Source organism: Lithobates pipiens, unplaced genomic scaffold (genome assembly GCF_037356315.1).
Source record: "Lithobates pipiens isolate NorthernLeopardFrog02 unplaced genomic scaffold, aLitPip1_a1.2 Scaffold_18, whole genome shotgun sequence".
Classification (NCBI taxonomy): Eukaryota; Metazoa; Chordata; class Amphibia; order Anura; family Ranidae; genus Lithobates; species Lithobates pipiens.
In genome coordinates, this window is record NW_027507758.1 from 74,471,792 (window position 1) to 74,499,429 (window position 27,638).

The following is a 27,638-nucleotide window of genomic DNA, read 5'->3' on the forward strand; positions in this document are numbered from 1 at the left end:
TGCGACCAGATTCCTCTGCGAGTTCACAGTTTGCACTAAGATCTGTGAACCGATCTGGGGGTGTCATTAACAATTTAATGACACCCGCAGCAGTTCACAGGCAGCAGTATGGACTGCCTGTGGGAGAGATGCGATGCGGGAACCCGCACTGGAATCGCGCTGGGCTTAAGTTCCACTGTAAAAAAAATTTTTTTTTTTCTCCAAGGATTGCCTGGTGGATGAAGCTGGTTGCTACACTTCTGGAGCAGGGGCTGATTTAGAAACCAAAGCTGTACTTGAAGATGGCAATGAAGCTGGTATGTATTTTTAAAAATACCCGAGGACCCCAGAATTTGATGCAGTGTTTGGGACAGCTAACTAATGAGACACGTTCGGCTATGATGATTTATTATTTATTTATTACAGTTGTTTATATAGTGCCATCAGTTTACATGGTACTTTACATAGTATACGCTCACATCAGTACCAAGGAGTTTACAATCTAAGGCTACTTCCAATGGGTGCGTGAGAAGCACAGTTATGGGAACACTTTTTCAGATTGTAACATGACTAGTTTTCACTAGATTACATGCCCAATGCTCCATGGCAGTCAGTGTGCAGGTGCGCTGTGTGTTAGCACCTACAATTGTAGGTAGTGGGAGCACACATTCTAAGATGGCAAAACTGCTTCCTCATAAACTCACGCTAAGTAAGCATTGTCATTTAAACTAGCAAAGATGCACCACGACAGAATGGTACAATGGGTGTATAAATATTGGTAGCAAGTGGCACATCCTAGTAACTAGGTTAATTTTATTGAATCGTGGACTTTACAGGCACCATTGTAGTAAAAATGTGTAATTTTTATTAATAACAGGTGTACAAAAATATCTTAATAACATATAAAATACAGAAGGTAATCAGCACATCCAACTCTAGCCGCTGGGCCCAGGTCAATAAGTGTAATGACCACTGGGGGTTCCCTTAACAGAGTGGGAGTAAAATACAATTTTTGGGGGTATAAGCTCGACATGTTTCGCAATATGACATTTCTTCAGGCGCTTAGTATTTTCCACAGAAAGTAAGTATGTGCACACAGAACGGCCATGAGGTTTAGTTCCTCTATGCAGGTAATACAGCACGCAAGGGGAGGCAGCACTAAAGAGAGGGCTTATGGCTAGCTCACAGAATTGGGGTTCCATCTAAAACGGACATAGTGAGTGCATGCCATGTAGCAATTATATATAAAAAGTAAAAATAAAGCTCAAAAGGGCTATAGTAATATTGATAGGCAGCACTAGTCAATGAATATTTAAATTTCCACGGATTTCATGAGTATAATTGAGTGCGAGTCTCTCAGAGCAGACAAGCAATCCTAAACATATCGCTGACACAGAGCTCACGGCTGGAAAGGTCTGCTGGTGGAGGTGTATGTCCAAGTAAGCATTGTCATATTAGGACAGAAACCGCTGATACATAAGAAAAAAGGAAGCTTTTATTACAAAAAAAAATGAATAGTTTTACAAGAGTAGAGATGGGTAAGGTAGCGAAATTTAGTTTTTTTTTTTCTTTAAACTTTAAGGCTTGTAAGATTAATTATTTGTTAGACAGATACAGTTATAGTCTGAAGTTCATAATGTGTTCTTTATTTTCAGTCATACAGATGTTACTAAGTTCCAAGAACCTTCTAAAGGAAGAGAGTTTTGTACATAGCTACCCATATGACTGGAGGACCAAGAAGCCTGTTATTATTCGTGCCAGCAAACAGTGGTTTGTCAGCACCGCCAACATTAAAGACAAAGCTCAGGTAAGGAATCGGTAACAAACAAATGTCCCCTGCCCTCACCTATAACTGTTCACAACAGCAAGGAGCACATGGAAGGGCAACGCATGCAAGATAATCCAGAGAAAATTCCCAACTCAACTCATCAACCAGTCTGCTTACCAACCAAATTAACCTGTATAGCAGTATGCGTTAAAACAGGGGTTTAGTTAGCACACATTTGCAAATGCATACCTTAACTGCAGAGCCACTTCACGGCACCCTTTATTACCTGCACTCCTAATTATTGTAAATTTATGAGTGTCTCCAATAGTGGAAATGATAATGAGGAGATTTCCCAGCACACCATGGATCGACAAGTAGCGTCCAAACTGATTTTTTTTATTGAAGCATGATCACATCACAGAGCAGGTGATGGAATGTTTTGGAGTCACGCAGGACCCCTTCGTCAGGCATTTGACATGTATCTCCAACAGTGGAAGCACATATTTTCTAATGGATAGGGAAAAAGTAAGGGATCAGCCTTTAAAAGGCCACTAAATAACCTATTAGCGTTTAAATTGGTTTGCAATGTTCTAATTTTGTGCAAGTGATATCCCCAAAATGCCTACTTGTGTAGCTTAGGGGGACATGTGTTCTATTTCTTAAGCAATCAGTTGCTGCTGCTTGCCATTTTAATGGCTTATTTATATTGCTCACACAGGAGAGTGCCTCCATCTTGTTGTAGCATTTTATTAATAATTGCTACACCTAGATGGAGGCGCACTCTTTTATTTTTTATATGTGCATTAAGATCTCAAGACCTAATCTGAGAGGAGCTGCATCAACTTCACATGGTGTTTCCTACCACTCTCCTGGCCCTATTATGTGCCCCATTAAATGATAGTTGGGTTTTAGTCAGCACAATAGCTTATTCATTTTCTTTGGTACATTTGCCATAGTGACTATTTGGTCCTTATTACTTGAACTACTGTACCAGGTAGTGCATATAAAAATAGCTTTCTGCACAAGCCGGAATCACAGATCCCTGTCTCCGTAAAGCTTACCACACATTACAAATTTTATGTGCAGTTTCCTTTAGATCTACCAACAACTATGTTGTACAAGGGCCTACCTGATGTAGACTGGATAGTTTTGGTAAATCTAATGTTGATTGTGCAAAGATGTGTATAGCCAGATTGGCCTGTCCCCCAAAAGACATTTTAGCTTGCATGTCTTGTATACTCAACTGCAAGATTTACCTGCTGTAGATACTGGCCTTTGTTTACTTCGGATTTTTGGGTGTTCCTGTCATGTTTAGCTGCTTCTGTAAGGCTGCTTTCACACTGGGGCGAGAGCAGCGTCGGCGGTAAAGCGCCGCTATTTTTAGCGGCGCTTTACCGTCGTTTTAGCGGCGGTGTGCGGGCGCTAGCGGGGTGGTTTTAACCCCCGCTAGCGGCCGAAAATGGGTTAAACCCGCCCGCAAAGCGCCGCTGCAGCGGCGCTTTGCCGGCGGTATTGCCGCGGTGTCCCATTGATTTCAATGGGTAGCAGCGGTATAGGAGCGGTGAATACACCGCTCCTTCACCGCTGCAAAGATGCGGCTGGCAGGACTTTTTTCACCGTCCTGCCAGCGCATCGCTCCAGTGTGAAAGCCCTCCGGCTTTCACACTGGAGTTAAAGGGGCCGGATTTTTTCAGGCGTTACACAGGCGCTATTTATAGCGCTGTAACGCCTGAATACCGCCCCAGTGTGAAAGCAGCCTAACAGTCTCCAAAATGGGAAAAGAAATCCAACATGACATGTGAGAGCCCCTCATAATTGGCACAGCAAATGTAGACTCAGGAACACACAGTCACCCCACTAGTAAGGTTTTGATTTAATCCCATGTCTAACAGGCAATTCTTCCAATATTACAATTAAGGGCCGAAATCACATGCAATCTCTTTGCGATGTTATTTCAGCCATACATATAGTATGGGTGAATTTGCATCGCATTTGGACCAAACTCACACAGGACCTGTTTTTTGTCCGCAGCAGAATTGGATCGCATGGGTGTTCACACCTATGCGATCCGAATCCTATCTGAATTTGCAGTTTGCACTGCGATATGCAAACTGATTTGAGGGTGTAATTTGCTTTCAATTGACACTCCTAGCAGTTCGCATAGGCAATTTGGGAACCCGCAGTGAATTCACAGGGTTCCCGCATTGCTGCAGTGTGAACCGAGCCCAAGACATGCATTGCAAATACAATCATATTCTACACCATTGATATACAGTATAAATACCTTTCCGATCCTTGCAACGGTAGATCCTCTGTCTTCCACTAAAAAGTGGTTGATGGGAGATGTGTACTCTGTCAGAAAGATGTATCCGAAATGGAGACAAGACATTGGTACCATAGACGATGATCAAACACACACACACACGCACACACTACAAGCGAACATCACAGGTGAGGATGGTTACCTTTAATAGCCATTCAAACCCTTTTGTGCCAAATTCACCAGGGTATGTAGAATTTTGATTAGGGTAATTTTGGTAGTTTCTATTATCGTTATGATCTAAAAAAGAATAAACACAGTTGGTTGATGATAAATGGCTTCAGCCAAACACTAACCATGAGTGAAAGAAAAGTTTTTGTGTTATCATTCATATTCTCTGAAAAATGGCCAAGAAATCCTACGTTCTGTAAGGGTATGTAAACCTATGAGCACAGTTGATCTCTGGATTAACTGAGGGCTGTTATCTCCACCAGGTGATGAACAATGTGTCAGTTAAATCATTCCAGGATTTTAACCGGTTCCCGACCGTCACGCAGATATATTGCGGCACGATGGCTCTCCTGGGCGAAATCCCATCCTATCCTTTTTTGGCCACCAGAGGGCGTGTGCGACGCCGGCCATGCGCGATCGTGTGCACGAGTTCCAGGATGGGGATGTGTGTGTGTGTAAACACACAAATAAATCCCTGTGCTGTCACAGGAGAGGAGCCATATAGTTTGTTCCTACTAAGTAGGAAAGACGATAGGTCTCCTCTCCTAGTCAATTCTACTCCCCCCCCCCTTAGTTAGAACACACTGAGGGAACACACAATTAACCCCTTGATTGCCCCTAGTGTTAACCCCTTCCCTACCAGTGACATTTACACAGTAATCAGTGCATTTGTGTAGCACTGATCTCTGTATAAATGCCAATGGTCCCAAAAAAGTGTCAAATGTCTCCGATCTCTCCATTGCTGTACCGCTAAAAATCACAGATCACCGCCATTACTTGTAAAATAAAATAATAAAAATACAGTAAATCTTTCCCATAGTTTGCAGATGCTATAATTTTTGCGCAAACCAATCAATATACGCTTATGGCAAATTTATTTAAATTTTTTTTACCAAAAATATGTAGAATATTTATTGGCCTAAACTGATCAAGATTGTTTTTAAAAAAATTAAAATAATTGGGACATGGGCGTGGCCTGCAGCGGCATGGAGTAGGACGCTCTTTCTGTGAGCTCCGGCTGCCCTTTATCCGTTCTTTCATCCTTGCGGACCCCATCGGATCCTTCACCCGGTGAACAGCAATATCTCCATCGGGAGCACCGTGTGCCTGAATGTCGCCGCCGAAGAAGTCCCAGGGAGCCCTCGCGAAGCTGGGAAGGTTCCGTGCTGATGCTCCGGACCTCGTGGAGGAAGATGGCGTCGCTCCGGGCCCGGCTGCTGACAATCCTCCTTCGGGCGACACGGCACGTATCCTTGAGGCTGTAACCCTCTGCCGCACTTCTCTCACCTCTAGGATTGAGGAGGTGAAGGTCGACATCTCCCTCATTCGCCAGGATCTGCATAAGCTGCGCGAGAGGGTCGGGGAGACGGAGCGCAGGCTGGGCCAGGTGGAGGATGACATCCCCCCCCTCCAAATATCCGCCGAAAGAATGCAGCACCAGCTCTCCGCTGTCCTAGCTAAGCAGGACGAGCTCGAGAACAGGATGAGACGCTCCAACCTTCGCTTTGTGGGGCTGCCTGAGAAGGCAGAAGGCAATGACCCCCCAGCATTCCTAGAGCGTCTATTGATCGCCAATTTTGGTCGTGAGGCCTTCTCAATTACCTTTGCGGTCGAGCGTGCCCACCGCCTGGCCTCTAGACCCCCGCCTCCTGGTGCTCCACCACGCACCTTCATCGCGAAGATGCTTAATTACCGCGACCGGGACGCGGTTCTACCCCTCACCAGGGAAAAAGGTAACATCCCATATGAAGATAAGCGTATCGCGGTGTTCCCGGACTTTTCTGCGGAGATCCAGAAGAAGAGGGCTCAATTCACGGAAGTCAAGCGCCAGCTCCGCACCCGCCACCTGGTATACGCTATGATGTTCCCTGCACGGCTCCGAGTAGTGCGGGATGGCAAAGCTCACTTTTTTGAGGATCCCTCGGCTGCTCTTTCCTGGCTGGAACAACGCCCGGATGATGCCCCTGCTTGACTGATGGCCTCCCAGTGCCTTGGCCCTGTCTGCGATGTTTACTTATGATGGCCGGCTTCACCCCATGCAGTGAGTAACTTTGCACTTCTGCCACCTTCCCCTGTTTTGCTGGCCCCCTCCCTTTCCTTGATCCCTGGTTGCCTCTTTCATGCTCCTGTGTGCCTCTGATCAACATCTGCATGCCCATGCTTCAGTCGCATGTTCTCCCTTTTTGTTTTGCTACACATGGGTCCCACCGTTCCCTAGACACTTTGGCAGCCGGGAAAATGGACACCGGTTTTGACTGAGACTTTTCCATGCCGTGTCCCCCTACCCGGCTGCACAGCACAGTTGACTCTTGTTCGCCCCTTCCCCCGGCTGGGAATGTGTCTGGCCATTCTCGCCCTGCGGATCTGGATTTTCCTCCTGCGGACCGAGATGGCCGGGCACAGCCCCTCCTGTCACTCCAAAGTGTGTTTCCCTGGCCGGCCTCAGTTCCCCTGTGGTTAGTGGGCTACTGTGTGTTCTGCCTGCCTTGCCGGTCCAGTGTAGGCACTGTTCTGCTCTATTTTACCAGTTTTAGTTTCTGTTTAATGTTTATGCACCATGCTTTTTTTATGTTTGTGTTTTCTAATCCATGTCTGCCAATTGTCCCGCTGCTCGCCCCCGTGCCTCCAATACTGCGGAGGTTGTCCCTGACCTTGGTATATACTGAGCGGGCAGCCCCTGCGCAGAGTGGTGGTGGCGTGTCTGCCCTGTCTACTTTCCCTCGCAGGGGCTCCCTGACGGGGGTCGCTGGGTCTGTATGGCCACCATTTGTCTCCTTATTCCTGCATTGCACCTTCCAGTTGTTATGGCGACCCTTAAGGTAGTCACGTGGAACGTGCGTGGCCTGCGGGAAAAGTCAAAGAGGGTTGCGGTGCTCTCCCACCTCAAACAGATGCGGGCTGACATCATGGTACTTACTGAGACACATATCACGGGTCAGTTACAGCTATCCCTTAAAAAACCTTGGGTGGGGTGGATGTACCATGCCCCCTTTACTAATAATTCCAGCGGAGTAGCTGTCCTTGTAGCCAAGTCCGTTCAGTTCTGCCTTCACGATTTACGCTCTGACAGGCGGGGTCGCTATTTATTTCTGCACATCACGGCAGGGGGTCTTGAATTTTTGCTATTAGCTTTTTACATTCCCCCACCCTTCCAGTTTGAGGTCCTCCAGCACGGTGTTAATTTTATGTTGCGGCATCCCACGTTGCCGTCGCTATGGCTGGGTGACTTTAACTCCGTAGTGTCCCCTGCCTTGGACAGACTCACCCGTTCCCAAGCCCCCTCCTCTCCCCCGGATCGGACCAGGTTCGGCAATTTTTTAGCCGAGTTTGCTCTGACGGACGTTTGGAGGTATAAACACCCCTCCCGCAGGGAGTATTCCTGTTTCACGCCAGCGCATGATGCAATGTCCAGGATAGACCTGATCCTGTGCTCCCCTACCCTGCTTCCGTGTCTTTTGGATGCGGGGATTGGGACTAGGGTCTTGTCTGATCATTCGCCGTGCTGGGCTCGGCTTCGCCTGCCCTCCGCACCGGCTTCCCGCTTGTGGAGGTTGAACCCGTTCTGGCTGACGGCTCTCCCCGATTTGGAGGCTGCCCAGAGGGAATGGGTTCATTATTTTCAGACAAATGCGGACTCTGCACCATTCGGGCTGGTTTGGGAGGCTTTTAAATTGCATGCCCGTATGTTTATGTCCATGTGCATTAACCAGTTTAAGAAATCCTCGGGGCTCGCTATCCAGCAAGCTGAAAAGCTGCTGGTGGAGCTGGAAGGCGCATTTTTGGCGCATCCCACCCCCTCCAACTCCTCTAAACTACGGCTGCAGTCTAGGCTCACTGACCAATTATACCTGGATAGAGCGGGGAGAGAGGTTTTTTTCACCAAACAAAAAGTCTATGAATATGGGGAGAGGGCAGGGGGTCTGCTGGCTTACTTGGCTCGCCTGGATCACGGCCCCCCGGTTGTGGTCCAGCTCATGTCTGCGGCGGGAATCACGCTGTCGGATCCACAGGAGGTAGCTCAGGAGTTTCGGCGCTTTTTTGCTGACCTGTACACTTCTGAGGCCTCTGGCTCCTTGGACGACTTGCGTGCCCTGCAGACGGTGGATTTCCCTGTCCTCACTGACTCGCAGGTGGAGCTTTTGGAGGCTCCCATTACCGAGGACTGCATAGCGGAGGCTATAGCATGCCTGCCACCTTCTAAGCCCCAGGGTCAGACGGCCTCCCTCGGGAGTTTTATAATCAGTTTCAGGAGACCCTACTCCCTAAGCTCCGCCAGCTGTACGCTCACATTTTTGACACCGGTGTACTCCCCCGCTCCATGAATGAAGCGCTGCTTGTCCTCATCCCTAAGCCTGGCAAGGACCCTCTCTACCCTGACTCCTACCGCCCCATCTCGCTCCTGCAACTGGACGTGAAGATTTTGGCCAAAATCCTCACCCTCAGACTTAATAAGGTGATACTCCATCTCATACACACTGATCAGACCGGCTTTATGCCCCGCAAAAACACGGCCTTCAACTTACGCAGACTGTTTATGAATCTACAAGCTTCCCATGACAACGTGGGTACTAGGGTGGTTGTTAGTCTGGATGCCGCAAAGGCGTTCGACTCGGTGGAGTGGGGGTACCTGTGGGAGTGCTTACACAGCTATGGCTTTGGCCCTAAATTTGTGCGCTGGATACAGCTTCTCTATCAGGCCCCCACTGCCCGAGTTCTCGTCAATGGTCAGATCTCTAGTCCCTTCCCTTTGACAAGGGGCACCCGCCAGGGATGCCCCATCTCGCCCATGCTGTACGCGCTGGTGGTGGAGCCCTTGGCTCTGGCCATCCGAGCACACCCGGATATCCACGGTCTCCGCAAGGGCCAGCTGTCGGAGGTACTTAGCCTCTATGCGGATGACATGATGCTATATCTGGAGAATGCCGGCCCCTCCTTGGCGGCGGTTTTGGAGGTGGTTGGTCGTTTTGGGGTTTTTTCGGGTCTCCGCATTAATTGGTCTAAATCACAAATTCTCCCTATCGACCTCGCCGCCCCCACGTGTACGCAGGCCTCATTGCCTCTCGAGCGCACGGACCGCATTAAGTACCTCGGCATTCACTGCTCTCGTTCCCTCACAGACTACATTAATCTTAACCTCGAGCCCCTTTTTCACCTGTTGAAGCGGAAGACCCAGGTTTGGTCCAGGCTCCCTCTCGGGGTCATGGGCCGCTTGGGTCTTTTCAAAATGATTCTCCTCCCCAAACTCCTCTACGTTTTTTGGCATGCCCCAATCCGTATACCATCGCGGCTGTTCCGCGATATGGAATTGATCCTTAACTCCTTTGTCTGGGGCTCTTCCAGGCACAAGCTGGCCTGGCAGACCCTCAAGTGTCCGGTCCGTCTTGGCGGCGCTGCGCTTCCCGACCTAGAAACGTACTACCTGGCCTCCCAACTCTCTCATTTTTTATTACCTGAACACGCATGACAAGCTGAGATACTCCCTCCTGGTGTGCACCTCGGTGGCGGATATCATTGCGCACCCCTTCCAAATACTTTTTTGCAAACATAGAGCTAGCCCTGTTACGAACTGTCAGCGTACCATGATTGCGCACCACTGCCGATTGTGGAGTGTGGCGCAGTCTAGGTCCGGGGCACCCCCCCTGCATGCACATACGCCTCTCTGGGATAACCTTGATATCCCGGAGCTGCTGGGGATTCCGGATTATAAGCTGTGGATATGTAAAGGGGTTATCTATGTATCTCACTTCTACACACCTCAGGGTATTAAGACCTTCCAGGCACTTAAAGACGAGTTTGGCCTCCCGAATCAGGTGTTTTTCCGCTACCTGCAGGTCCGCCACGCCTTGCAGGCTCAATTCGGGAATTCGCCTCCGCTCCTGGTGTGTACCCCCTTGGCGGGCCTGGTTTTTGGCAATGACTCTTATAAGCTTACTTCCACTATTTATGCACACCTCCTCACTCCTCGGGTTACGACCCACGCATATAGTCTCAAACCTAAATGGGAGGTTGATGTTGGTCCGATGGAGGATGAGCAGTGGGGAGAGATACTATCGGTATCGGCGGAGGTGTCCCCTAAAATGTCGGATAGGTTGACGCACTGATACGTACTTCACCGAGCCTACATCACCCCTGGGCGGTTATCTAAGTACAGACAAGGATTTGACCCTGTATGTCCCCGTTGTGGCGACCAGGCCAGTACATTCTATCATCTCATTTGGACTTGCCCCCCCATCCAGAGGTATTGGGCTCAGATAATCCAGTTCTTACATGACCATATGGGGTCCCCCCTCACGCTCTGCCCACGACAATGTATACTCAGTCTCCTTCCCCTTCAAGATGAAAGTAAATATCTTAGAATATTCTTACAGGAGACCCTCTTCGCTGCTAGGATGCAGATAGCCAGATTGTGGCTTAGACCTGATCCCCCAACGCTCCAGCAGTGGAAGAGAGCTGTTAACCAAACTCTACCCTATAAAAGACTCATTTATGCCAACCGAGGTTGCCCTATGAAATTTCATAAGATTTGGGATGAATGGATGAATAGTCCTCATTGCTGCACGGGATAAACGTTGTGTGCGGTTGGTGGCAGTATTCCCCTTTAATAAATTCGCCTAGAGACTCTGTTATATGTATATGTGTATTACCTGTGGTCATGCTACTGTGTACACTGTATTTTCTAGTCTATCCTGCTGGACATGGACTGTGTCTTTCTTCATGGTGCTTGGCGCTTGTTGCGCCTTCCCCCCTTTTTGTTTGAGTATTGCTATGTAGTCTTTTTTTATGTATGCTCAATAAACTTTACTCTGGTTAAAAAAAAAAATAATTGGGACATATTTTATTATAGCAAAAATGTAAAAAATAGTTTTTTTCCCCCCAAAATTGACGTTTTTTTTTTGTTTATAGCGCAAAAAATAAAAACTGCAGGAGTGATCAAATACCACCAAAAGAAAGATCTATTTGTGAGAAAAAAAAAGGGTGCAAATTTTGTTTGGGTGCAGCTGCAGCATCGAACAACTGCGCAATTGTCCATTAATGCGACGCAGTGCCGAATTGTAAAAAGTGCTCTGGTCGTGAAAGGGGTAAAATCTTTTGGGGCTAAGGTGGTTAAACTTACCTTTGACCTGCCCAATTCCATGTTCTTTTGCTTTCTCCAGCTCCGCCACGCACTGCAGTCCCAATTGGAAAACTCGACCCCTGATCTCGCTTCTATATACCCAGTGGACGTTCTCCTTGGAGTAGACTAGAAAAAAATTGACCACTATCTGCAGCGTCAGACTTGACCTGCGGGTTAAGGAGTAGCTGGGTGCCGAACGCGGGGGAGCTGGAGGATGACAAGTGGATGGACGCTCTGGCAGACAGTAAATTGGTTTCTCCGACGCTATCTGACAGGCTTACACACTTGTGTACATACATTTATTGGCGTATAACACGCACCTTAATTTTTAAATGGGAAGTTTCAGGAAAAAAACTTTCCACAGCCCCTTTCATTATAAAGCCCCCACCCTCCCTCCCCCCCGCACTCTCAGGAGACCCCCAGTCTCCTGGAACAGTGCTGCCCGCATACTCTAAAGTTGAAAAACACGTCACTGTCAGCCCCTTCTCATACACCGCTCCTCCTGTGTCACGCTCATTATAAATCAAGGCTCCTAAATACCTCCATTAACACCGTACCCGGTCATGTGACTGCTCTACTCTTTCATTGATGGTTACGTGACTGCTCTCCTCCAATCAAAAGCTACACTTGAGGAGGAGAGCAGCCACAACGAGCGGTGTTAATTGAGGGATTTAGAGGCTTAGATTTACACTGAGAGTTACACAGGACGAGTGGTATATGACAAAGGGCTGGCAGTAATATTTTCTGAAATTTAATGTATACTGGCAGCGCTGTCCCACGACTAGGAAAGGCGTGGCGGCTTGCCTGACACCCTCCCAATGGATGGCACCTGGGGCGGACCCCCCATTGGTTAAAATAACAGATATAGGCGTATAACACACAGGCACGGTTTACCCTCTATTTTCAGGGTAAAAAGTGCATGTTATACGCCGATGAATACGGTACAGATCTTACCTGACCCTGGCTCGCTTGGCGAGATACAAACCTCAGTGGGACCCTTTGTGTCCTAGATATAAAGACTGTAACAGCTCCTTCTACCACCTAATTTGTTCTTGTCCGGCCATACAGAGCTACTGGGAACAACTGGTTACCCCAAGCAATGCCTATTTGGGACACTCCCCGAGCAATAACAGGATAGACACCGTTATATATTTGTGCAGGAAACACTATATGCAGCTAGGCTTCTAATAGCTAGAAAATGGCCCTGAGCCGATGTACCCACACTCCAGGAATGAATGGTCACTGTTAATCCCTACCATATAAAAATATTATATATAAGCACAGAAACTGCCCAGCGAAATACCACAAAATTTGGGACCGTTGGCTGGATCTGGTGTCCAGAGCAGGATATAGGAGCTGATTATGGTTAGTGTTAATATATGTATGGCATAATAAATAACAATCAGCGCAAACAAAACACAATTAATGCCACCTGAACGCTTTATGCCAATCACATCACCTCACAAACATATAAAAAACAAAATAAGTGCAGCGCTATGAGAAATTAAATCCGTAAGCACAATAAATTATGCAGAGGAACCACAAGTCCCAGAATAAGGAATGGAGAAAACCTTGTGCAGAATAATGCAGGTTTCTGTGAGACACCACCACCACCAGCTGATAAGAATAAGGCTCTTACCAGATTCGGTGGACCTCTGAACTAACAGATGGTCAAATGAGGTATTGCAGGTTCCTGTGAGGTGGTGTCTAACAGGAACCTGCATTATTCTGCATGAGGTTTTCTCCATTCCTTATACTGGTTCCTCTGCATAATTTATTTTGCTTACAGACTTCATTACTCATTGCGCTGCACTTATTTTGCTTTTTAAATATATGTAAGGTCCCTACAGATATATGCACGCGCCCCTCTTGAATACATTAATGTTTGCATAGAATTTCTTTACCTTTGACCTAGCCATAGAAAAATGCGATATGTGCTCACTTATGTACCACCGAGATATTCTGTGATCTATACCTTAGGAACGCTTATGTTTTTGTAAAGCTGTACTTTGCCTATGTTGTGCTCCAAAGCTGTCTGTATGCATTACCTTGTTTTATATTTCTGAGGCCGCGTACACATGGGCGGATTGTCTGCCCAACTAAGTTCGTCAGACAATCCGACAGACAGTCCGTCCAACTTTTGAATGAACGGACTTGACCACACACGATGAACAGACAGTCCGCTGAAAGCTTGCGCGATGACGTGTACAGCACGTACGACGGGACTAGAAATACGACGTCCAATACACTGCAATGCAACCTTCGGCGTGTAAATCCTTTCTGAGCATGCGCCATACTTAGTCCGTCCAACTTGCCTACACACGAGCGGACTGTCCGCTGAAACCAAGTTTGGACGGACAAAATTACGGAAATTCCGAAAGACTTAGTCCGCCAGACTGTCCGCTGAAAAAGTCCGCTGAAGCCCACACACGAGCGGATTGTCCGCTGAAACACGTTTCAGCGGACTAAGTTGGACAGACAGTCCGCCCGTGTGTACGCGGCCTGAGGGGGAAAAAAAAAGTTTGGATTTAAAAAAAATAAAAATCTTTTGAGCACAACTGTGTGTGTGCATATATATATACACACACACACACACACACAACCTTGCCTTGTTTTCTATTTCTGAGGGAGAAAAAAAAAGTTTGGATTTAAAAAAAAAAAAAAAAATCTTTTGAGCACAACTATGTGTGTGTGTGTGTGTGTGTGTGTGTGTGTGTGTGTGTGTGTGTGTGTGTGTGTATATATATATATATATATATATATATATATATATATATATATATATATATATATATATATATATATATATATATATATATATATATATATATATATATAATATATCGAAAACTACTGATTTAAACTTTTAAAGAAAAAGTGGTAGAAAAGTCTTGGTCTTCAAGTAGATAACTTATACCTTGTTGTGTATGTAGGATCATTACATATCACAAGGTGGATTGTGTTTGCCAGGCTCATTGTTTGTTTTATAGGCATGTACCACCTTTTGGCAGAAATGCTTAAAAAGTGTTTCCCTGGGGATGTATATTGTATGTGGGTAACCGATTGATGTTACTACTTTAGATTATGTATGTAAGAATTACTTTTATTTTTTGTCACAGGAAGCTTTAAAGAAAGTGAAGTTTGTTCCGGCCTCAGCCACCAACCGCATGTTAACAATGCTAGAAGAACGAACATACTGGTGTATATCGAGACAGCGTAGTTGGGGGGTCCCAATCCCAGTATTCTATCACAAGGAGACGCGAGAGCCACTGATGAACAGGTAGGTGGAAATTCTCTGTTTAAAACCATGTCGCCCATTGTGACAGATAGCCACTGGGTGGAGTATTTGAAGTATTAATGAAAATGGGATTTAGCAAGCAAAAAAGTCTAGACCAGTTATCTGTTCTTTGTTAACTTTAAAGTGATTCTATCAGGTTTAGCAGCTTGTGCAATACAAACACATTTCTCTATTATCCATTGGGTGAAGTATGCCTATGAATGCTTAATATTTTTAGCTAGCAGATGCAGCTCGAGGCTTCTTTTAACATTTATTAGTATAAGCATGTAACCAGGTGGGCTGCACTCAAGGGGAAGGGGAAATGCAGTTGCCCTTTAACCCTTTTGGTGCCACAGATATAAGTTATATGGTGTAACAGGACCGCTTCCAGCTTGCCTTATATTGACTGCATTCCCCCTTCCACCGAAGCATAGCAAACTGTGTTTACTATGTCTTCAGTTTGTGAATGAACAGAAGTTCTGTACAGAGGAGAGTAGATTGATGACTCTGTGTTCTCAATCTCTATCTGTCTCCTGACCGCCGGGCCAGTAGAGAGAGGAGCAGAGTCTCACGCATTCGCAGCAGGGTTCCCAGTGTGAAGCAGTTATGGCTTCACTGCCGGGTTCCCTTACTCACAATAGAGGCAGCATGCACCCGACAGCTGATGGAAACATCAGCTGCGGTGCCGACATCGCTGGACTCCAGGACAGTTAAGTGTCCGATTTATTAAAAGTTGTCAGCTGCAGTATGTGCAACTGCTGGCTCTTATTTTTTGCAGCGGTGGCTGGATCTCCGCTTTAAACTGTATTTGAACCCATTTGCAGCTTATCTGTCCTTTTTGATGTGCTGGTTATATGAGTTTTCTTTTTTTACTTATCCAACAGATATAAAACACTTTCAGTTTATCAGACCAAAAGGAAGCCAATATGATAATTTTATTGTAAGGGTTTATACACACTTTAAAGAAACTATTTTGAGAGAAATATATTGGCTGCCATCACTGACTACCTTCTGAAATTGCTTGGCTGTCTCTGGTTTCTTAGCTTTCTGTTGATCTGCCTATTTGTTCCGGGTCACCTGTAATCAGTAGATCAGCATAGGAGCCAAACACCTAGTATCACAGGTTTCTAGTAACCTCTTCTTTTTATTTATTTTATTTTTTTTTTTTTTTAATAAAAGCCTGCTTTTCAGAGTTTGACAGGCTTAACAGAGACTCGCCTCTGCAGGACCATCCTGACATGCTGACACATTTACCTCCATACAAGTGTTTTATACTTTGCTTCATTAAATATTACACTGACTGTACTTAGAAGGTGTCTCTTTTTCTGCTTTTTTATACATTCTGTATAACCTGTCATGTTGGCTTTATTCTACAGCTGCCAAATCTGTTCATTCACATGCTGAGGTTAGCAGAGTTTCCGCTGTACTTCTTGCCCACTCAGATGTAGGTGCTGCAGAACCCCAGTGCTACGGTCACATCTCCACCCCTCTCTCCTCTCTCCTCCAGGATATTTAAAAAACATCTGGCCCCAGGCTCTGATTTGTTAATGACTAAAGTTTGGTACACACTATTCGTTTATTTTATTTTTTTGTTCAATCCAGCGGGCGCTGGAGGAACCGCTTTACTTACTATGCGATTTTAGTACAGTGATCTCCCCTGCTGTGTTCTGACAGGGTTCAGTGCTGTCAACCATTAGCTGAGCGTGTTGATTGGATGTCGATCGACAAACCCTTTTCAGTCATGCCCCTTCAACAGAAGCTGGCCCCAAGCAGCTGGCTTCTGATGGACTGCCTGCTGTACACACGGCCAAATGTCAGCTGGTTTTTATTGAACCGCCAATGCAGCTTGGTATTCGGCCCGTGTGTACGGCTCTTTAGGCAGGCCAAAATTTATGCAAACACTCGATTTCCCCCATTAACACAGGCAGTGGTGATGGGGGAATCCCTCCCGCAGCACTATTGTGTTCTGCCAGCGGGGAGTGCAGTTAGCCTCCCCCACCGGCAGAATACAATGATCACTGCTATTGGGCGAAAAAGACCCGACAGGTTGGTTGTACTGAAGTGAATTGATGAATCGACTTCAGTGTAACCAGCCTGTCCATAGAAGGATCGAAGTTCATCTAGTTCCTGCTATAGCCGTCGGTAGTGATTTGTTGTATTTGGATGGTGGGGAGACCTCCCGCTGTCAGAATACATTAGCGCGGCGGGAGAGAATTCCCAGTCAATGCTGACTGAATTAGGGCGCGCAAGCTTTTTTTTTTTTTTTTTTTTTTTTCCCTCAACCTGGTTGTAGGAAAGTAAATTGCACAATCTATGGCCTCCTTAATAGGAGATGGGCCTGTAATGCTGGAGTTTGAGGCCTGCAGCACTTACATTTGAGTCCCATGAACATATTAATCCACAATCCCAGCATGTAAACAAAATGATTTGACAGATCTGGGATAAAACCAGTATGAGAGGAGGTTTGTTTTCTGCCAGTGAAATGCACTGTATTCCTGCTGTAATACTGGTTAGTTTTTTGCCCGGAGTTGGACTTTAAGTGTATTTTAATCACCTCCATCACGTTGCCTGGAGTTAGGATTTCCCTACTTATGTTTTTACTTGCAAATTGATTTCAGATTCAATCCAGACAAACTAGATCTGCATTTCCGTAGATGTTTGCGTGGCTCTTCCATCTCCGGCAGTTTTGTGGTGTTTTCTGGTTTGCAAACAAGTTGTGTAATAAGGGGTAAAGGTTAAATTTTGTTCTGTTCACTCCTATCATTTGCTAAGGAAGCGATAGTGTTTAAATTGTATCTGGCTGGACTGCAGAGGTTTATTGTCTGTCACGTGAGTGGATTTTATAGGGAATGTGCGTGACAATCTCATCTAAAACAGTCAGGTAAAAGGTCAGTGCCTCTTAAAAGAAGTTTTTATTTTTTTACTCTGATGGTTGTTTTGCATTTGATATGAATTAATTATAATTTGGATATTCTGACTGCTTTTAGTAAGGTTGAGCAATGAATGAGCGGTATACCAAGGCAACCAAGTCCACTATGACCCAATGTAACCAGAAAATACATATGTTTGTTTTGTGGGCCTCTTCATTAAATGTATGTGTTGTGTTTTTATATTTTTATTATTTATTTTTTTGTGCTTTTTTTTTAAAAGTAGGCCTGTGTATTTGGCTAAAGTAAAGGTACATTTTTGTTGGAAAGAAAAAAAATTTTTTTTTTTTGGATCAGCTATACACATTGCAGATTTTATCGCAGAGTCATGCCCACTTTTGTTCTGTAGATATTAATATAGCCTTTTCCAATGTAATGTTTGTGAATTAGTGCCAAGTGGGATGGTCTGCCTTCTAGAATCACGTGACCTGTCCCGGTGCTGAAGTAGGGCTTTGGTTTATGTTTATGGGCAAATGTTGCAAGCAGTGCGACAGGATTGTGTGACGTGATTTTAGAAAGATGATTTTATGGTATTTACACAGTTTAATTTACAGCATTTCAGTGCATATACCGGATTGTGACTTTATTCTCGTAACTATAAGTTAGTTGTGGGATTTACACCAACTTCATATAGTAGGTGGAAATATATTTAAATGTAAACTTATTTTAATTGAACCAATTGACATGGTTTTCACTTTTTTTGTCCATTGCTTTTGTTGCCTGTTTATTCTGTCAACTGTGCACTTTGTTAAAGCTGAACTCCAGCCTTTCCGTTAAAGTGGAAGGAAAGCCTAAAACTTAAGTTCTCCCCTGAAATCTGTAATGTAAGCTCAGCCTTCTGTCTCAAAATGAAAAACCCCTGTTTTTCTACCTTTTATTTTGCGGTATCACATGATTTCAATCCCTCTGAGTCTAAGAGCCGCCAGTGGGCATGGTTACTGAAGGCTAGTGACATCACTTCCAGGAAGTGACCCTGTTCCTGTGTAGCCAGTGGGCATATACAGGATGGGAGGAGCTGATCATAGGTTCCTGCTCAGTCCTTCCCATCATTAAGGATGCTTTGTGCATCTTCATTCATAAGAAATGAAGAAATAAAAAAATACCCATTCACCCAGGGCACTTGAGTGCAGGGAGGTCCAGTGCACATATACAGTATAGCTGTGCAGTGCTTTGAATCAAGACTACCACAGGAAAAGGGACCTGGATGCACGGGGAATTGTCAGTGTAGCTGGAAGTGCTCCAGTGTCTCCGCCGAGCTCAGTCTACAATGAACACTATACAATAATGCCACAGTACCACATTGTAGCGTGAGTGTAACGCATGACAAGCAGAGAACTTCACGATCCAATATTGTAATGTGGAACACAAAGGCTGCAGTATAAAGCACTGGTTTCCTACTTGCAGTGTGTGTGTCATGTGTTGATGTATACATTGCCGTGTATGTGTGTGTCATGTGTTGGTGTATACATTGCAATCGGTGTGTGTGTGTGTGTGTCATGTGTTGGTGTATACATTGCAGTGTGTGTCTTGTGTTGGTGTATACACTGCAGTGTGTGTGTGTGTGTGTGTGTGTGTGTGTGTGTGTGTCATGTGTTGATGTATACACTGCAGTGTGTGTGTGTGTGTCATGTGTTGGTGTATACATTGCAGTGTGTGTGTTGTGTTGGTGTATACACTGCAGTGTGTGTGTGTGTGTCTTGTGTTGGTGTATACACTGCAGTGTGTGTGTGTCATGGGTTGGTGTATGCACTGCAGTAAGCATTACAGCCTTACAATGGCCTCTCTCCTTCTTTCTCTCTCTCAGCTCTAAGCCAAAACGAGGCTTGGAAGAGAGGAGCTGCTGCACAGTCTGCAGAGGGCTGGGAGGTGTGGGGGCAATGTTGGGCGATTTTGGGCATGACTGGGGCACGTTTACTGAAAGCTAGGCTGGATTTTTCACACAGAGACTGAAAACCTTTTCAGGAAGTGCCTGAGAGCTGCAAAATTCAGTTCAGCAGGTAAAATGTTGTCGGTGAAGAACAAGAAGCAGATGATTGGCTCAGATTAGACTTTCTACACTAGACAATCAGCAAGCCTGAAAAATTAAGAATATCCAAGTTAAACATATTTAACATACTAATCATTGGCACGTTTTTTAATTTTGACTCAAATTTCACTTTAAGTCTTGCATAGTTGTACAAGATAATTTTCTGTACTGAAATGGCTTACTGTGATTTTACTGCACACTGTGAGCTTCTCAGTGTGCATTAGGAGCTGCAGCAAGTCTGATGGCCCCCGCCGTAACAACTGGTAGAAGGACATCCACGATCATCTTGCTCTTTCCTTCCCAGCACAAATCTCCCTGGCCCGCCACCTTTCAATAATTGGATTCCATATGTTTAAATCATGGAGATTCGGCATCACATGTGGGTGTTATCTGGGATGGTCTGCATGCCAATACAACTTGTCTAGGAACACCCACTCCTCCAGACAGACATCCACCCATTAAGGCATTTTGCTGTTTGCATAACTCCTGCCAGGAGCCAGTCCACTGCTTGCCCCATCTTGAGATTAGTACTGAGGCCGGGTGCTTTGATGGTTTCAGGAAGCCATGTACACGCCATGCCAGACCCTCCTACCACTCGTCATCTTCCAGCATTGTATAGAAAAGCCCAGTAATGATGCCTCTGAAATAAGTTATGTAATGAAAATGAAAAGGTTTTATTTAAATATTCCATTAGCATTTTGAAAAAGGGAAAGGAGGGAAGGCAAAATGTAAGTGGATTAAACATCAGTTTTATGAAAAAATAAATAAAAAAAAAAGAATAGTTTTTGATTGATATATGTATAAACTTGGTTCTCTACTTTACCAAGAGATGGCCAAAACTGTATACAGATTGAAGACCATAGTCACTAGGCACATAGGCAGTACAGCGCTAAAAATAGGGCCTGCAAAGAACCCTAAAAGAGCCGCTCCTGGGTCCCGGGGCTTTCACACTGGAGCTGTGAGCTGGCAGGACGGTAAAAAAAGACCTGCTAGCAGTATCTTTGGAGCAATGAAGGAGCGGTGTATACACCTCCTGCCCATTGAAATCAATTGGGCAGCGCAGCTATACCGCCGGCAAAGCGCTGCTGTAGCTGTGGTTTAACCCTTTCTCGGCCGCTAGCAGGGGGATAAAACCGCCCACTAGAGGCCGAATACCACTGCTAAAACATCAGTAAAGCGGCGCTAAAAATAGTGCCGTTTTACCACCGACGCCGTTCTGAGTGAAAGGAGCCTTGGAGATTAGCTTAAAGCATTTCCATTTAAACTGTGCTTTGCTTTTGCAATACTTTTGTATTCAACGTAGTTCTTTTCTAGCTTCATCATAAATGTGAACTTAACACTCTTTTATTTGTTTTTATGGACTGTTTTGCATAACATTATTGTCTTTTTAATACAGTATTTGTGCAAGGCTTGTACTTTTTGTAATGCCAGTTAGAAAGTGTTAGATCGTATGTAGTGTAGATAGAAAGAAGAGTACTTTCTGTTTCCTTGCCCATTATTTGTCTTCCACCCTCAGTGAGCATGCTCCAGCTCCCTTTCTGCTCTTCTCAGTGATGCAATCCACCTCCCAGTTTTCCTTTTGCAGAGGAGATTCTTCTATTTACTGCCTGCCATCTCATTTAGACCCCTTTTACACAAAAGCCCTTCGTTCCATATTAGCATGGAATTCTTGACTGACCCTGTTGAGTCAGATTAGAATGGAAATTGATGTCACGTATGTGACATCTGTGTCCAGTGCAAATTTTCCCCCATCTTTTGATGGAGATAAAAAGCGGACGTTTGTAATCCATAGGGTAGCTCAATGAAAGTGGACGTGCCTCCACCTGCCAGTCAGATTAGTAAAGGCGGACTTTGTAAACATTTTTCAGTTCTGTCTGATGAACCTGGATGTGGGCAGATATTGGTGGACATCTGGCCACCCGTAGGTATACATTGCAGTCCACTTTTGATCAGTGTAATCATGGGTAAAAAAAATTGACCTCCCATGTGAAAGGGGCCTCAAATGGGATCATATACAATGTACTTCTCTGCCCTCTTGCTCTTGTGTGGCTGCTTCTTTTCCACTTTGTTGTCATGCAGATTCTGTAGTGATTGCAACCCCCAGAGCACAAAGGCAAAGCACAGATCAGTTAATTTTGATGTCAAATTTCATTTTGGTTTTAATCCTAGTCCAAGTAACATAGGAATCGTTCAGATGTCAATACCATATGTTAGTACAAAGTATGTCACATTTCCAGTATCTTAATTGTTTTAGATGTATTTTAGTCGACTAAAATGTGAGCTTGTTGGCGGAAAGTCCGACCATGTGTGTGCTCCATCGAACATTTGTTGTCAGACTTTCCGCCAACAAATGTTGGCTAGCATATAACTAGCGTTCGTAATGGAGATATAACGTACGTCTTTTACGTCACTACGTACGTTGGCCAACATTTGTGTTACCGTGTGTATGCAAGACAAGTTGGCGCCAACACCCTTCGAACAAAATCCACGGTTTTGTTGTCGGAAAGTCCGATCGTGTGTATGGGGCATAAGAGAACACACAGCGTGGCAAAAAATTGAGGATAGCTTTATTGGTTTATTACACAAGTAGGTTGCGCTTCCTACTTTGCAGTGCTGCACTATATTTGTATTATACTGTTCCCCCTTTCTTGGTCCATGTATACAGCTATTCTACATTGGGGTGGGCATTAGAACTTTTAGGAATTGTAGCTGAATATGTCTGTTTGAATACATTGCATTGTGTATCTCTGACGTTATCTCATCAGTTGTTGATCAGAGTGGCTGAGTCATTACAGTGAAATGGAAATAGTACTATAATACAATCGTGTAAAGGCAGCCGTGTAATCCAGGCACCCCTGCCACATAACATAGCCATATGTTGCTATCCCGCCACAGTGTAGTAGAGCCTGTTTGGCTCAGTGCTGGCCATCCCAATTGCAGCCTGAGTGCTTCTGGAAGCTAACATCAAGAAGGATTTGGGTGCTTCTACCAATTTTGTGTGTAAATACGCTCCATTACTTTGACTGCATAACTGGATGGTCCTTTGCCTAAAGTTCAGCTTTGATAATTGTTTGTTACAAGTAAATGTGTATCATGGAGATATCTCTTTAGGGTGCAGTTTACACACCATGCTACTCTTAGGCTTTTGCTTTAATAAGTAATAGCCTGCACATTTACACAAATAATTTTGTACAGTTTTTTTAAAGTGATAAAAAAACACATACTGCTTAATTTACACTATCCCTTCTCTTTCTGATTGTGGGTAATAACTGTAAGTATTTTAATAAAACATCTAAGTACGTTTTTTTTCCTTAATCCAATATACATCTGTCATGTGACCCAGCTCTTTCCCAGCCTGTTTACAAGGAAACGGTGGCAGGAGGAGCCTCTAGTCCTCTGCTGCTGGTCACATGTTAAAAAAACAAACAAAAAGTATTTTGGAATACAGAATAAAAATAAATATCAATAAACAGTTTTTATAAATTGTAAATTATCATACAATATATATATTTGAAATCAAATCTTTATTATTTTTTGGCAATAACATCGTATGAACAGATTTCTGCCAGTCACATGCTGTGTCACAACCTTCCAGCCTGTGTCTTAGAATAACAGGGAGGAGAAGCCTCCATCAATCAAGATGTAATTTCCCACCCCTGATGTATTTAGCTGGTTAGTGGGCATGGAGGGGGAGTGAGGGAGTGGGCTGTCATTTACCACTGTGTATACACAGACATGTGTGACTCTTTAGTCACCTGGGCTGCTCAGATGTTATAGGGAGGAAATAATACTTGGGGTAGAAAATGGACTGAAAACTGAGCGTGTGCAGAGCTGCCAAAACTGCTCTGCAAAATCTCCAACTGCCGTGGGGACATAGACAAGAGGGGGAGATGGAACAGCAGGATCAATCATGTTTTTGGAAGAATACAGAAAGTGAATCCCATAGTGACTGAGTACAGTCAGCAGGTAATGTACCATTTATTGATAGTTTTTGATGTGGGTTTAATTACACTTTAAGAGTCACGTAATCCCAGATAATAATTAGAGACCTGCCCCAGCACTGACACCCATTCCTATGGATTTTTCCTCATGTCTATCAGTGTTGTTAGTTTTAAAAAAATGTAACTCTGGAGTCACTCCTGGAAGCAACTCTGTAGAAGTACAGTAGTCTGTTGTCCATTACGAGTGTACATGCTTGTACTGTGATTGTTCTGAAAAACTATCATTCAGCAGTTGAATTGTCTGACTACATTCATACCTGTGGTCAACATTGGCCACCTACCTTTCCTCTTGTAGCTTCCTTTTTTTTTTTTTCAAAAGCTCTTCAGGAACTACCACACATCACAATATATAAGGTACCACCAAACTAATAGCCAACCTTTCTCAATCAGGGTTTTGTGGAATTCTTGTGGTTCCTTGATATGTGGTTGCTTTCCTCAGTTCATGCATAGTTCCAGCACTAAAGTAAATCGCAGGACCATTGGCATAGGACAGTGCAGGGGAGACATTTTTTTTTGAAGGGAGCCTACAATTTTTGCTGTCTGTTTCTTTTAAATATTTGTAAATCTACAACTGACAGATGAAGATAATATACCATGAGTGATAGACATATTTTTTCCTGAGATTCTAAAATGAATTCAGTGATTCAGCTGAAGTGAAGTGTTTGAGAAAGGCTAGATAGTGGCCTACAAGAACCTTAGGATAATTTATAGTTCTGCTGGTGAGGGTATCCAGAATATTGGCCTACAGAAATGACAGACACATCAATTATAACTGGCTGTCAATTCATAGGTCATCTTCCTGGTTACCGTTTTGAATGTAGTATATGAAATCCGTTGAACAGTCCACTAAGCCCTCATCCAGGGAAGTTGTTCTCTTGGAATATAGATGTAGTGGGGTTTTTTTTCTCCAGGAAACACCCAGAATCCTCTTCCTGGCTGGTCAGCAAGTGCCCATCAAAAGTAACAGCATCTCCACTGGAATCCTAATCAGTCCACATGGAGTTGCTGTTACACCTGATACACACTACAGGCCTTCCCTCTTCATTTCCACGTCCTCATTGTCTGCTGAAGCCTCAGGTCTTGCGTTGCTGACATGCCTGCAAATAGAGAAAGAAAAAAGAACAATCGGAGTGTAGACACATGGTCTGTGAGTCGCACCCTGTACTAATGGCTTCATACCAACATCTATTTCAACAACACCCTGTTCCATTGAAACTAAAGTAAAGTTTGCAGTCAAAATGACATGCCTTTAGCAGCTAAGTGACTGAGTGCATGGCTTGTGCCAGGGTGGCAGCAATGAGTGACCAGCAAGAGGCTCGCCTCTGAGCTTGTTAAACCTCTAAAAGTTGTAACCTCTAGGGTGCCATAAGTCACACAGCACATGGTTAGGCATAGCAATATCTATAGATGGATATAAAAAAAATATATTTTAAATGCATTATTTGATTTATAAAATGTAGGTGCATTTTAGTTTTTCTTTAAAAAAATAAAAAAAATAAATGGTATCTACAAATATTTTCAAAAATCTACATTTTTGTTACCCTGCCATTTGAATTCTCTTGTAATAAAAAGTTTTTGAAAACAAATCTCTAAAAAAAACAAATGTAATAACTCGCTTCTCCTCCCTTTCATATTACATCCCCCATTTTGTTAAATAAAAAAAAACAAAAAAACTATGAATTAAAACACACTTGCAAAAACACAGTTCAAAGGATAAATGTGTTTTAAACTCAAACCTTTTGAGTCTGCATTAATTTTGGTGGGCATAAACACATCCCAGCATTAGAAAGATTTTTGAACTCCAGTAACATAATCTTAATGTATTATTCCCCACGCCTTATGCACTTAGTAATAGCCTTCATTCTCCTGCATTCTCTATAATGTAGAATGGATGAAAAATTGAACAGGAAAATTTCGATCCCATGTAATGGATGCAGCAGGCTTGATCTTGCTACCAAAGGGATTTAAAAAACAAATCATTGGGTGGGATTAAGTTTGTTTTTAGTTTTGGTTGAACTGATCCTTAAAATAATTAGTTTAAATTAAAAGTAGATTTGGCAAATGCTGCTTTGGATAAGCAAGCATCTATTGTATCTAAAAATCACAACTTCACTACCAGCATCTCTATAGCAGACCCTTCATCTCTATAGCAGACCCTTCAGCTCTATAGCAGACCCTTCATCTCTATAGCAGACCCCTTCAGCTCTATAGCAGACCCCTTCAGCTCTATAGCAGACCCCTTCAGCTCTATAGCAGACCCCTTCAGCTCTATAGCAGACCCCTTCAGCTCTATAGCAGACCCCTTCAGCTCTATAGCAGACCCCTTCAGCTCTATAGCAGACCCCTTCAGCTCTATAGCAGACCCCTTCAGCTCTATAGCAGACCCCTTCAGCTCTATAGCAGACCCCTTCAGCTCTATAGCAGACCCCTTCAGCTCTATAGCAGACCCCTTCAGCTCTATAGCAGACCCCTTCAGCTCTATAGCAGACCCCTTCAGCTCTATAGCAGACCCTTCAGCTCTATAGCAGACCCTTCAGCTCTATAGCAGACCCTTCAAAAACATATCTGCAAGTTAAATACCCCACTCCTTAACGTCTCTCTACCTTTCTGAATGGAAGCATCTGACATCCATACAAACCCTCACGAGGCTTGTTCAACTTGTCCCGGGTGACTGTAATCAGCAAGGTGGAGAGAACTTTGTACCTGATGAAGCAAAACGTCTGCTGTAGAGTAGAATGGGACTCGAGCTTGTCACTGGATTTCCTACCTGTGTCACTCTGGGGTAGAGAGAAGGCTCCAGTCTCGTGTGCTTTTGTTGAAATCCAGGAAGAGTGTCAGTCAAGAGCAGGAAATGTTTCTTTTTCATTGCTTAGTAGTTGATGTTAGACTGCCTCCAGGCCAGATAAGTCTCCTCATCTGCCATGATCAATATTCTAGTGATTGGCTGCTGTCACGAAGCTTATATTCACCCGCGTACACAGCCTGCCGAGTGAGGAAACCATCGACTGACACGTAATGCAAGCACAGGCTGATAATGGTTTATAAGCTCAGGGCAAAGTTTTACAAGGGAGCCTTATCGCCTTTATGGACTCTGATACCAAGAGAGGAGCTGGCAGATTTCAGCCTGATAAGTTCCTAAGCAAGGAGCAAATGAGCCGTGTCTGTGTGTCCTTTTTTCTTTTCTTTTTTTTCTTATTTAATTGAAGGCTCTAAAATCAAGTGGTAAATTATTCAGAGAACTTAGTATTAGAAGTCAGTATAATATGCATTAGAAGGCAATTCTTATTTGGCTTAGTAAATCCAATTGACAACATTAAGTCATGAGTTGAGCAGTGTGGTGTTCTTCTGTACATCCAGGTCAGGCATGGACTGACTGACTGGCAGCCGTGGCATTTGCGGAGGACTGTTTATTTTGGGTTGGGTATTTATGACAGGCTTGAAGTGCTGCAGGTCCGGTGCTAATGCATAAAGCCCATTATTTTTAACAGTTGTGTACAATTCAGGGCTTCCTAATGAAGCTGCTACTATGTGGGATTTTTTGGTTAGCTTTAGGTAAGCTTGATCAGCAGCACTTTATGCTCAACTCCAGCCAAATTTTTTTTTTGTAATGTATTTAGGTTCAGCAGGAACTGGCCGAGATTTGAACCATTAGTGGGCAGGTTGAATGCACCATATTGATCGATCGATAAACTTGGGTACAACCAGCCTACTGGATTTGCTTATGATTATCGTTAGCGGCTGCTATAGTTGCTGGCAATAATCACTTTGTAATCCCGGTGGGTACTGCATCCCCCGACTGACAGGAAAAGACTATGGCCCAACAGGAGGGATTCCCGCATCAACACTATCTGTGGTTGCAGGAAATAAATTTGCTCCGTGTATGGTCCGCTTAAGGCCTGTACACACGATCAGACTTATTGACAACAAACATGCAAATTATACAGAATTTATATACTGTAGCACCAACATTATATACTCCCTGGAGAAAAGATCTAATGACCTGTTGTTATTATTTAGGGTAATGAGGCTTCAACAAACTACAGACACACATTTGG

At 44.2% G+C, this 27,638-nt stretch overlaps 1 protein-coding gene and 1 long non-coding RNA gene across 2 annotated transcripts in view; one reads left to right on the forward strand and one right to left on the reverse strand.

The window, feature by feature from the left end:
- IARS2 (isoleucyl-tRNA synthetase 2, mitochondrial) overlaps positions 1-27,638 on the forward strand; it is a 134,633-nt gene that overhangs the window by 40,045 nt on the left and 66,950 nt on the right. The window contains exons 10-12 of the mRNA XM_077485787.1: positions 206-296; positions 1,635-1,786; positions 14,472-14,632. Of these exons, the coding sequence (XP_077341913.1) occupies positions 206-296; positions 1,635-1,786; positions 14,472-14,632 (404 nt within the window). The remainder of the gene's footprint in view (positions 1-205; positions 297-1,634; positions 1,787-14,471; positions 14,633-27,638) is intronic.
- LOC143987203 (uncharacterized) lies at positions 23,088-26,712 on the reverse strand. Its single transcript, XR_013276611.1, has 2 exons — positions 26,351-26,712; positions 23,088-24,680 (listed from the first exon to the last, which is right to left on the reverse strand). It is a non-coding gene; the product is annotated as an uncharacterized LOC143987203 (long non-coding RNA).